Consider the following 13088-nt stretch of genomic DNA (forward strand, 5'->3'; position numbering starts at 1 on the left):
AAATAATTATAATCTAGGAAATATTTCTTAGAGTAGTTATGTTTTGAATAGTTTTTAGTATTTTCATTTGTTTTTAGTATAATTTATATTCTGAATAGTTTAGAATCTGTAAAATATAATATGAGAATCGCTGAAACTTAGGGTCGTCGTTGTGTATTAACCTGTAAAGGAGTGCATTCTTAAGTTTGATGGAACTTGTTGTTGCTCATGCATGAGGCCCAAGTTGCTGCACTTACCTTGTTCTCATGTAATGGCTGATTGTGCGGATATTCGACATCCTGTCGATATATATGTTTCCCATTACTTCAGAAAGGAGATAATTGCCAGCACGTGGCAGTATGAGATCTATGGGTTCCGTTTGGTTGGATCGTTCACTGAGACAGCGAATCCTGTTATATATATATTCTAGACCCAAGATCATCACGGGTTAAGAGAGGGCGCCGTCAGACACGGCGTATTTGTAATGATATGGATGAGTGCGAGCTCCGTCCGAGAATATAGCGCTGCAGTGCATGTAATTAGATTGGACACACGTATAAATATTGTCCAAACAATGATGCTGGCCCCAGTTCTACTGAAGCTGGCCCTACAGGTGATGCTACAGATGGAAGACCTCCGGTTGCATCAAGGAGTGGGAGATGTCGCCGATCGAGTGCTAGTAGGTCATCAGGCATCATTTAGTTGTAATTTTATTTGAACGTTATTTGCTCATATGTAATATTTGCCACGTTGAGATTGTGGACCTGGATGCGTATTTGTAATATTTGCCGCATTGACTAAAGACAGAATATTTGGATTCACGTATTTGTAATATTTGTAATATTTGTAATGTTTATTATCATATTATTTTATTTTTAATGGCTTCATGTATTGTACTATCGTAATATTTGGATTTTACGTTGCAAAACGGTATCCTTTAACCATCTTCGTACGAGTTTTACATACCGTAATCTTCTTCGTAAAATTGAATTAAAATTTTATATGCATAAATAAGAGAATGGCGAATAAATCTTGTATTTGAAAAAGTCTGAATTTCAAATAGTTTGTGAAACATAAATTCTAAGAAAATATAACAAAAATCATAACCAGGGGACCTCCCGCCCACTGGCCGGGCGGCCCGATGGGTGGGCGGGAGGTCCCCGGCCCCACGTTTTCAGCCCGTTCAAAGGGCGGGAGGTACCTATTTTCCTAATTTCTCCCATCCGACTCCTTTTTCGAATTTTAATTTTTTTTAATCCCCTTTTAAAAAAAAACTCTTTTAGTGACGACGATTAGGACGACGATGATGAGAGGAGGCCCAATAGTACAGGCCCGCGTTACCCATCCCATCCGGCCCAAAAGCAACCGACGTGTTTGTGGATGTGGTGATGGGCCTCACGCTGCCGCGTGTGGGTTGGTTGTTACTTGTAGCTCGATCGCGACCCCCGACGACGGCATTTCTCTCAGTGCAAGCCACCGCCAGTCCACCACTAGCCCACTAGCATGCGAAAGGCCCGCGCCCGGAACCAAATTGACTGACGATGCACCGGCCACTCGTTCGCCACTGACTGCACGGAGTAGAAAGATAGAAAGGGGCCACTTTTGCCAACAATTCTCGACAAGATCGGGGAGGTGAGGTACTAGAAACGATCGTTTTCGCTATCGCTCCGGCGTCCCTATCAGGCTATATGTGGACTCAAGTCGAGCAAATCTGAGTGTCATCACGCATAGTGAAGTGAAACCCATGGAACGGGGCACCGCTCATGTTGGTTGTCCCTAAGTCCTGACGTGACGCCTCCACAGAAAAAAAGAAGAAGAACGCAGCAAATTACACCCCCGGTATGGCGTTTAGGCTGATGATATTACTACGATGGAGGGGTTGTCAGCTCAAGGGAGCCAAGTCGACAGGCAGCGAACAGTACTGAACTTTTGCCATGCAGCGAACACAGAAATGAGGCGGTACAACGATGAGCGCTGTCGAAGGGAACGCGACCGCTGCAGTTGCAGTGCGTCAGCAGCATCAGAGTTTCTGGGTACACTGTCCTTATCAGGGGAAAGTGGCTCAGCTCACCCAGCTGCCCGGTGCCCAGGTCTCCATGAAGCTTTCGATCCATAATAAGCAGGTGGGCTCAACGCCCATAACAAAGAGCACCATCTTGGTAATCGGCTTCCGTCGGGCTTTGCCTCCCGCGCACGTTACGTCCCTCTTACCGAAGACAAGGCTTGCTTAACCGCCCACACACGCACACACCCTATCTATCATGCTGTTGAAGTGTTGATCATTGCCGTTGCTCGATCGCGCACATCATCTTGGGTCGCCTGTCAATCTGCCCATGAGGATAAAACGAAGAGCTCTCTGCTCGCTGCGGATCTGAAGCTTCTCACGAACGGGACGCCAAAAGCTGTTTGCCTGCCGTCTTGACGGGGGCTCTCAAGTGTGTGACAGGTCGTATGGCCAGCCCGGATCGAATACATTTCTGCATCAAAAGAGGCCGATCCTCGGAAACCTTGCTAACCAACGATGACCCAACGCGCAGACAATGCGAGGCCGGCCGGTGCGGAGGCGACGGAACCGCCAAATTAAAACTCTAATTAAGCGTAATGGCCGTCATTTGAACACATCGGGCGCATTAGCTTAACGGCTTAATTTGGTGATCCTTTCTCAACCCACGGCCCGATCGAAACAACACCGGTAGTCCCACGCGAAGGTGGGCGCAGATGGTACAACATGACATAACTTGAAAATACACAAGAGTGACAAAACGATAACAACAAAGAGTTTTACGAACCGAGTTCGAAATACATAATATTATACAAGAGTATCTGCCTTTTATACAAAGTTGGATAACATGGAATCTACCCCCTACCACATCCAAGAACGGATAAGAATTTCACACTCAGCCCACGAGTGTGCAATCCCATGCACATCTAAAGTTACGCGCCTGGATCCTCGATATTCCACCCCTCCGCGTCCAGCCGAACGAACTTGGCGCAACACGGACAGAAGTCTACGTGTGCGGGTCCTGAAAACATTTCTCCAACAAAACCCTGAGTATACTAGTACTCAGCAAGGCTTACCCGACCAATGGGTATAACTTAGCCCACATATCTAGACATGCAAAGCATTTGGGATGGTTATTTTGCAGAAAAAACGACTAAAGTAATCCCTTACTTTCATTATTTTAGCTCCAGATTCTATTTAACTTAACTATAATCTAATCATTGGCATAACCTATCTATAGCACACATGTGAAGCATTAACCATAATTCAAAGTATGGATCTTCATCTATATTTCTTATCATCCCCAACATAATACTACGCTGCGACGCAGTGACCAAGGTGCTCATATCCGAGAGCGACTGACGGCGAATCGATTCGATTTAACCATGCAAGGTGGACCTAACCAACACGGCACGCGTATGCCCTGTAGGACCACACGCACCAACCTTTCCCCACCCTGCCTCGAACTACAGAACCGCCCCACCTGCATATAGTCAGCCGAGCCCTACGAGAGACCACCAAAAGTAAACTCATGCATCCCAATTCTCCGCGGCCACTCGACTCGCCCTAAGGGGTGGGTAGAAGTTCTGTACTTCCGAAGCAAGGCAGTACTCGGCTTACCGGTTTCGACTACCTCCTACTCCCGGCGTGCGGTTAGTACAATTCAAACATGATTAGCAGGACCAAAAACGGCTCGGTCCTTAACCGACACAGGCGGAACTACACCTCTCCCGCCCGGTCTCAAATTTTATTCTTTCTTTCATTTCAAGACTTTCATCAATAAATTAGTAACTCATATCTGGAAACATAAAGCTATCCTATATCTCGCGAGTAACCAAAAATTACTCGACTTCTACCGAGTTCTATTAAGCATAGCATTTCTATCGTCCTATACATACTAGTACAACTCAAGGACACCTAGGATTCATGCAACTGGAGTTTCAAACAACTCCTAAACGTAATGCATAAGCAATAACTACATATATAGGTGTCGTAATTTAAAAATTAATAGGATGTGCACCGGGGCTTGCCTTCGGGCTGCTGCTCAGAGCTAGGGGTAGACGGGCCTTGGGCCGGATCCTTGCGAACCCCCCGTTGGACCTGCTCCGGGTGCTCTTTTGCCTCCGCGATCACTTCATATACGACTCCTTCGGCGGCGGCGTCTACACGTATGCACATGACATGAGAATGTATGCAAATACAATATGCAACAACAATCTTTGAAATGCTCAAGTAGAAACACTACAAATTTATCCCAAATTTACCCAATTCTACATCCAACAGTTCTAATAAAACCCGGAATATCCGGACTCCGAAGTCCGGAGTTTCCGGACCTATCCCCGGAGTTTCCCCCGGAGTATCCCAAACTCGGAGTATCTGGGCTTATTCCTGGAGTTTCCGGGCTTGACAGCATTTTCGCCCCAAAAACTGAAATCTTGATTTTTGGCAAAACCACCCAACCAAATTTGAAACCCTCTTGAATCCTAGTTGAAGGATGCATATAGAGATGATTGACCAAAGGAAATCACCTAGAACATCCTAAAATAACCAAATCGGCGAGCCCTAGCTTCTAGTACCTTGAGCTAGTCGCTCGCGCAAGAAAACTCGAAAACGATGTCGCCCCAAGATGTAATACTTGTAGAAAATGATCCCCCACGCCGAGTGAAGCTCCCTTGGCCTTGGAATCAAGCTGAAATGAAAGATTTCGGAATCTAGAGCTTAGGGGAGAGGGAGAGCTCGTGAGGGAGGTGAGGGAGAGAGAGGTAACGGGAGAGAGTGAGAGTGAGGGAGAGAGAGAGCGATATTTTCTATTTAAAAGATTATGGGGTCCAGATGACCATATTATGGAAATAGAAACTCCATGCCCGGAGTATCCGGGCCAATGGCCGGAGTATCCGGGTGTTACAGGTTCACGTGGGAATATGCCGGGGGCACAAGCACAAGCGCTGGAGAAAGAGGAGAAATTCTCGAACCAGATCTCGTCTCGCCGGGAGGGCCCCCGTCCGGGCCGGTCCACCACATGTACGCCAGGCTCGCCCGAACGAGCTCACCAGCCCGTCTCGCCGGCGGTCACCGCCAACCTCCCCGCTCGCGCCCTATTCGACCGATCCCATCGCTTTCCCGCGCCGAGCTGCGCTGCGCTGCAGCTTCAGTCCTCGGACAGAACGCTCCGCCGCCGTCGGCGTCACCTCTCACCGGGGCCTCGCCAGACGCCAGCCCACCTCGCCGAGCCGCGCCAAACTGGTCGCTGTTTTTTCCACGCGGGCTCCGGCGCCTCGCTACCACTGCGTGTCAGCGTCGCTCTTGACCCCTGAGTCTTTGCTCATCCACCGCTGGATGGTCCACTTCCTCTCCGTGGGTTCGGCACGGTGTGATCACGATTTGGCGAGGCTGTGGCCCAAGCTCTGGATGGAAGAAGGGTTCCTGTCTGAGTTAGGTGAGCGGCGCATTCTTAGATCCCCGAAGGCCGGAGGGCTGTCAGTCACAGGAGAGTGGCTGCAGGGGCACGCACGGCACGGCCTGCAGTTGCGGCTTCGCGTCTCAGGGTATCACCCCAGTGCTCTCTGCCTCTCTTTTTCTCCCTGAACTTCATCGATCCCATCTCGGCGTCAAGAGTCAGACCTGGCCAACCAAAGATGCCTCGACTCTGGTTCCAATCACATTAGATTACGCCCATAGCGTCAGAAAGTCTAACGGTTCATGATTTCAGTGGCATCTGTTCTTGGGCGGTGGAGATGGACCTTCCCAAGACAACAGAAGAGGGGGCGAGGCAGAGACACGCGTGATGCCGCCCGCTTTCTGTGGCGGGCATCTTGAGTCGAGTCCGGCCGGTGGCATTGCCAGGGGAAGAACATGGCAATGGCAAGCGCTGTCGATCGATGAACGCTGCAACTGTAAACGGGCACGCCGTGAGAGTCTCCAAGCATGTTCGTGCCACTGAAGACCGAATCCTGGAAAGTTTTCTTTTCTGAATAACTTTCCCTTCCTTTTGTCAGACTGGAATAAGCTAACCGTGCCGTCGGTGCGACGGTCAGGTCACGGTAAAGTCCAGAGTGGGATCTAACGCACAGCTGTTAGCTGTACGCGGCCATGATAGGATTTGGCCATGTGATTAGCTTTCTTCACAGAATAAAGCATCATCCTCTCCTCAGCAGCTGCTATCTCATCAGCATTGTAGTAGTACTGATCAGCTGCTATCTCATCAGCATAGTACTAGTATGAGGGGAAAAAACAAAATAGAAGAAAATCGACCGACATCCTGTCGTTTGTTTAGACAGTATAGTAGTTCCATAGGAGTATGCTGATTGGACTTTCTTTTTAGTGGGCTGTCAGTAAACTAAGGCTGTCTCCAGCGACGTCCCCTAAATCTCATCCTCTATATCCATCCTCCATTTCAACTTCATTCTCTATACTAAATTTATCTCCAACAGCGTCCTCTATTTCCATCCTCTATACCCCACAATTTTATTTTTTATCATTTCTTCCTAACCGTTTCCCCCGAGCGCCAATCCCCGCCGTGCCGCCCCGCGCGCCGCCCCGCAGCGCCCCTCTTCCTCCGCCCGCAGCGCCGGCCCTCCCCGCCCCGCAGCGCCGGCCCTCCCGCCGCCCCGCCCCTCCTCGGCCCCTCCTCCTCCGCCCGCAGCGCCGGCCCTCCCGCCGCCCCGCCCCTCCTCGGCCCCTCCTCCTCCGCCGCCGCCGCCCGCCCTCCTCCTCCTCCTCCTCCGCCGCCCGCCCTCCTCCTCCTCCTCCGCCGCCGCCCGCCTCCTCCTCCTCCTCCTTCTCCGCCCGCCCCCCCTCCTCCTCCGCCGCCGCCCGCCCTCCTCCTCCTCCGCCGCCGCCGCCCGCCCCCCTCCTACCCCTCTGCCTCCCGCGCCGCCCTCCTCCGCGCCCGCCCTCCTCCGCGCCCGACGCCTCCCGCGCCGCCCTCCTCCGCGCCCGACCTCCTCCGCGCCGCCCTCCTCCGCGCCCGTCCGCGCCCGTCCGCGCCCGCCCGCCGCCGTCCGCCGCCCCGCGCCCCTTCGCCCCGCCGCTCCGCCCTCCGCCCCGCCGCCGCTCCGCCCTCCGCCCCGCCGCCGCTCCGCCCTCCGCCCCGCCGCCGCTCCGCCCTCCGCCCCGCCGCCGCTCCGCCCTCCGCCCCCGCGCCCCTCCGCCCCGCCGCTCCGCCCTCCGCTCCTCCGCGCCCGCCGCCGCTCCGCCCTCCGCCCCGCCGCCCGCCGCCCCTGCTCCCGCCTCCCGCCGCGTGGCAGTAGCACCGGATGGAGGACGCCGCTCGCCCCTGCCTCTGTGCGGGACGCAGCGCTCCTCCCGCATTTTAGAGCATGCGATAGCGGATAGCGTTGGAGGGGAAGAGGCGCTACAGTATCCTTCAAATTTACAGAACAGGACCTTTTACCGAAGCCCGCTGGAGATAGCCTAACTTCTGCAGCATGGAGGCTAACATGCCGGATCAGCAAACGATCTATCATTCTATGAAGCCTGCATATTTCATTTTGGGATATATGGTAATACAGTGACTTCCGAACCTAACCGAAGTCTATGAAAGGGGACGGAGCATTTTCAGTTTCATGACGCAAATCTATTTTTAAAAAAACACGATCATACTATTTATGTATTAATATATATAACCTCCAAGTCCGAGTTCGTGCACACCTGCTACTGTATGGTTGCCGTTTAACTGGCCAATTTGAGCCCTGTTTCTACCTAGATCTAGTTCCAGCTCCTCCGGAGGAGCTCTAAAACATACAAGGAACCGTTTTAAGCGAAAAATAGAACCGTTTTAAATGAAAAATAGAGTAGCGAGAGCCGTTACGGAGGAATGGCCGCTCCACAACGTCTCCAGCTCCTCAAGCTCCCGTGGAGGAGTCCGGTCAAACACGCCCTGTTTTCGTGCGTACTATGTACCCTGACTGATATCACGAGCTTCGTACTGATCTCAAAGCATCCGCAGTGCACAGTAGCTCGGCACGGTACACAAGAAATCCCCGTTCCGTTCCTACGGCACGGAATGGAAGCCCCGAGCCTCGACCCCCGGGGGCCCACAATAAAACAAGTCAAAGCACCCTCCGTTAAACAGAAGCCCCCTATAAAACGTCCCCCAAAGCAGCAACCCAATTGTCCACGTGGCCATCAGCCCCCTCCTCCCAAGCCTGCAAGAACCCCCTGCCCACCCGCTCCAAATCCCCCCACCACCTACCTCCCTCCCCGCCTCCCAGATCCGAGTCCTCCTCCCCCCTCCTCAGATCTCGCTCCCGCTCCCGCGCGAGATCCACCGCCTCCGCCCGCGCCCCCTCGCCGGAGGAACAGGGGCGAACAGGGGGCAGCGGCGGCCGGGCAGAAGCCAGCCATGGGTAAGGAGGGCGCCGGCAGCGGCGGCGGCGGCGGCGGCGACGGCGGCATGTCGGAGTCGGTGATCCGCAAGGTGCTCGTCTCGTACATGTACGTGGCGGTGTGGATCTTCCTCTCCTTCGCCGTCATCGTCTACAACAAGTACATCCTCGACCCCAAGATGTACAACTGGCCCTTCCCCATCTCGCTCACCATGGTGCACATGGCCTTCTGCTCCTCCCTCGCCGTCGCGCTCGTCCGCGTCCTCCGCGTCGTTGACCTGCCATCGTCGCCCGCCATGACGCCGCAGCTCTACGTCGCCTCCGTGCTCCCCATCGGCGCGCTCTACTCGCTCTCGCTCTGGTTCTCCAACTCGGCGTACATCTACCTGTCCGTCTCCTTCATCCAGATGCTCAAGGCGCTCATGCCCGTCGCCGTCTACTCCATCGGGGTGCTCTTCAAGAAGGAGACCTTCAAGTCCTCCTCCATGCTCAACATGCTCTCCATCTCCTTCGGCGTCGCCATCGCCGCCTACGGCGAGGCGCGCTTCGACGTCCGCGGCGTCGCGCTGCAGCTCGCGGCCGTCGCGTTCGAGGCCACGCGCCTCGTCCTCATCCAGATCCTCCTCACATCCAAGGGCATCTCGCTCAACCCCATCACCTCGCTCTACTACGTCGCGCCCTGCTGCCTCGCCTTCCTCGTCGTGCCCTGGGTCTTCGTCGAGCTGCCCAGGCTGCGCGCCATCGGCACCTTCCAGCCGGACCTCTTCATCTTCGGCACCAACTCGCTCTGCGCCTTCGCGCTCAACCTCGCCGTCTTCCTGCTCGTCGGCAAGACGTCCGCGCTCACCATGAACGTCGCCGGCGTCGTCAAGGACTGGCTGCTCATCGCATTCTCCTGGTCCGTTATCCGCGACACCGTCACCCCCATCAACCTCTTCGGCTATGGGATCGCCTTCCTCGGCGTGGGCTACTACAACCACGTGAAGCTGCAGGCGCTCAAGGCCAAGGAGGCGCAGAAGAAGGCGGCGCAGGCCGACGAGGAGGCCGGGTCGCTGCTGCAGGAGCGCGACTCGCACGCCGACCGCAAGACTGACAACCAGGCGTAGCGAGTGTGACGGATCTGATGATCCAACCGCTCGCGCCCGATTCGGTCGGTTCTGAATCCAGTCCCCCCTAGTGTACTGTATGATCCGATCCTTACAAGTTTGATGCAAAATTTGTTCATCTCTTGTCTTGGTCTGGTGGTGGCAAGGCAAATAAGCACGGGAAAGATGCAAAGCTTTGTGTCCAACATGTGAAAATATATGAGCAATTCTTGTCTTTTTGACCGTCTGTAGTTGTTACTACGTACTTCCACAGTACGCAAAATTGTTTGCATTGTCTATATAGCTATATGGATGATCGGTCTCGTCTCGCAAAACGATTGCAAATCTTGATCAGTCCTAGAGTTAATTTACTATTGAACTGGTAATCTTCTCATCGATACTTATGGTTCTAACTATGTTGGGATATTGGACAGGAGACCTGGTGCCAATGCAAACACTGGATCCATGAGTGAATTGTTAACTTGGTGTATGGTTGCTCTCCGTGGAGCTGGACCCACTTTTGGTTCATTTTCATGCTTTGTCTAAGTGGTTGGATCCAAATATCCAATGGGGGCTCAGGAGTCTGAAGAATTGGTTGCTGGGGAGCATCAGCACCTTAAAATCTAGCTGCAGGAGCAGGACTAGGAGAAACTTTTATCTTATATCTTACGCCGATACTATTGTTTGCTGTTATTTTTCCCTTCCATCCCTTCTTGATGCCCGAGATAGTGTAGCGAAAGTGAAACTCTACAGTAGTGCAAATGCCTAATAGCAACTTCTATGTATGTATTGATCTTACTGAGAATTGCAACTCAGTCAGTCTGTTCCTACTTCCTTTGCCTCGTCATGTGGTGTGGTGCTTCCTGAACCAGCCGAGCTAACCACTTCTACTGTAGTTCATCGCAGGGTCTGGATGCGACTTGTGTGTTGCCACTACGGCACAGAACTCACACAACCAGTAGAGTACCAATGTGCCATTACCAACAGACAGTAGCTCACCTCCGGTACATGTAGTACATTGTCCCGATGCAAAGTTTCGGTTGCTTTGCCTTCTCCCTGCGCAGACATCACCACTTGCTGGTTGGTAGCAACCTTTAACGCAGGATGCGCCCTCCAAAGGCCCCAACAGAAGAATAAAGTTTTAACAAAGACTGGTCCAGCATGCCTTTTATCTACAGTAACCAGCGGGATACGGTTCATTAAACTTTAAGCACTAGGGTCATAGATACCTGCATGGAGCGCGGGGGTTTCGTTCTGATCAGCTCAATTTCTTCAGGAGCCACGAACCAGGGGGCAAACTCGAGTGTCTGATGAAGCGTTCTGACACCGGCAAGTCCAATGGTTGATGCATTAGCAAGGACATGAACTCTGACAACAGGAACTCCCATTGCTCTCCGGTGCCGTTCAATTGAGGGTCCTAGCCTTTCGATCACAGATCAGCAAGATTTCTACTTGCCGCGGCGCATTGGATTGCCAATTTGTCTTTGCCTGCTGGGAACGGAAGGCGCCTGCGGAAGAACAGCGGGTCGTTGCACGGACCCGCGGCTCACGTGATCCGCGTTGTACCCCCCCCCACCCCCACCCCCAACCCCCCTCCGGGGGTTGCGTTCGGGCCGCAACCTGCCAGCTCCCCGGACGGCTGTACCGTGTGCCGTATTAACAGCTCTGGCTGTTAGGCGAGATCTTGACGGAACGGGACGGGACGGGATTGTTGACGAAGGCTTCAATGCGCGTGCCAGATCCTTGCGTGTCCTTTCGGGGTGGCGTCGTCGTTTTCTGCCTCCTATTAAAGCATCAGGCGGGTACAACGGGCCGAGCCCGTTTCGATTCCTTGGTAGGCTTTACTGGGGTTGGAGGCCCACGACAACCACATGAGCGACCTGGGCCTTCGAACCACTGAGCCCAAAAGGATACCGTGGCCCTCTGTCACGCCCCTATCCAATTGTGTAATCGAAGTCCAACAAAAGACCAGGCAGTATCTTGCTGATACTGTAACCCAACAACAACAGTGCACACGGCCCATCCTAGTAGTATTCAGCGTGAATGCACGTTCCAAACCCACCGTCAGTTCCAAATCCAGGTTCAGTAAGGTCGCAGGCTCTTTCTTTTTTTCACAAGTATGAATCCATGAACTCCGCCCAGGGCTCTGCATCTGCATGCCATGGTTCGCTTTTGTGATTTCACCTTTTTTTTTTGTCACAAGGTAAAAGCGTCCTCCTCCGCGACCACGAGTAGTACTCTTGTAAAGCTGTTTCTAGTCTCCCATACACTTGAGGAAATACATGTGAATTCGCTGCTGGCTGCACTGAGCGCAGCCTGCACACTGCTGAACTCAAACGTTTCGACTTTTAACCTGCAATTTTGCATCGTTCGAAATGAACAACTAGCAACCAGATGCAAAAAAGGGAGAAAAAAAAGTTGCTATAGTTCGCCGTTTGGGACTAGGAATTACGTTCTCCATTCGCAAGGGAAAAAATTAAAAGGCACACGTGTGAAACGGACGATCTTTCTTCGGTCCTCCCGATTGTTGAACTCAAAGCAGTGGTCTTGGCATTGGCAGTGGCAGACCGTAAAAGGTGCGGCGCGTTTTAGGTCACTTCTCGGCATGTGCCGGCTGGTTCGCGACGGCAGACTGGACCCGTCCGTCCGCCCGCACCCAGCGTCGTCCCAGCCGGCCGTAGTGCCCAAGTGGCCGCCGGCTGACCTTCGTCCTCCTTTCCGGCCGGCCCGGGGGCGAAACGGCGGCGCGAACCGCGAAACAGCTCTCGCCAAGCCGAAAAAGGCCAGGCCTGGCCAGCCACTCTGGGGTTGAGAACACGTCGGCTAGCACCTGCATATATGCGCGATTCTCTGTTTACAGCCCGGTGCTTAAAAGGGCTGCGAGCATGCTGTCCACTATCAGCAACAACGGTTGGTCGATCGACGAAGTACATGGGAGTAGTGGTCGATTTCGTACGGTGCTGATGATGGCATAAATATTTAACGGAGAAGCTCCATAGTGACAGAATTTTTTTCCGAAAAAAAATATATAATAGTCACGGATTTGAAGAGACAAGCTAGAGCATTATTAGGCGGCGGGGAATCATCATGGTGAATTAGTGAAGCTAGACTGGAATCCGAATTTTTCCATGTCCGGTCAAGAATTTACAAACCGGTGCAGAAAAAAGCGAGGTTCCAGTGGTCGCCTTTTGCTTTTGCATGAGCATGCCCCCCGTGAGCCGTGGGTCACCTTGGGTGCTTGGAGCTGGGACACGAGTAGAACGCATCATATATTCGTTAAAAAAAAAGTTAGAGAGCACAAATTTGGCAGTACGTGGTAACTACTGGCCAGCAGCTGGGGAATTAAGGGTCCAAAAAAAATGCAAGAATCGTGGCCTATCATTCTAGCAATGGCCGGATTCCAATTTCCACGGCGGGTTGCGCGGCAACGTCTGGGCCTTTAATTTGGGGTTCCATTCCCCAGCGCTTGGTGCCGTGGTACAGTACGAGGCTCCATCCACGGGTATGGAATGCCGCCGAGTGCAATGCAACCACAGGCACGCATGCCGTGATGCAAACTTGACCATGCAGCAGCTGTGGACACCTAATGTCTGGTTGTCCGGGGAGACAGCAAATAATCGCGCACCTGCCGGCTACAGAGGGATGGGAATTAGCGAAACCGTTAATGGGCTTCGCCTGTTTTCGCGATTCCCCTTC

The 13088-nt window shown here is 53.0% G+C and overlaps 1 protein-coding gene across 1 annotated transcript; it reads left to right on the plus strand.

The window, feature by feature from the left end:
* The first annotated feature begins 8109 nt into the window (after positions 1-8109).
* On the plus strand, positions 8110-10207 carry LOC112894937 (probable sugar phosphate/phosphate translocator At2g25520). Its single transcript, XM_025962787.1, has 2 exons — positions 8110-9457; positions 9827-10207. Exon 1 carries the CDS (start codon positions 8325-8327, stop codon positions 9411-9413), a length of 1089 nt encoding a protein of 362 aa, XP_025818572.1. The 5' UTR covers positions 8110-8324; the 3' UTR covers positions 9414-9457; positions 9827-10207.
* The last annotated feature ends 2881 nt before the right edge of the window (positions 10208-13088 follow it).

This window comes from Panicum hallii, chromosome 5 (assembly GCF_002211085.1).
Source record: "Panicum hallii strain FIL2 chromosome 5, PHallii_v3.1, whole genome shotgun sequence".
Taxonomy (NCBI): domain Eukaryota; kingdom Viridiplantae; phylum Streptophyta; class Magnoliopsida; order Poales; family Poaceae; genus Panicum; species Panicum hallii.

What these genes read in the sequence shown, in the direction of transcription:
- LOC112894937 (XM_025962787.1), top strand. Translation starts at nt 8,325, where the DNA reads ATGGGTAAGGAGGGCGCCGGCAGCGGCGGCGGCGGCGGCGGCGACGGC.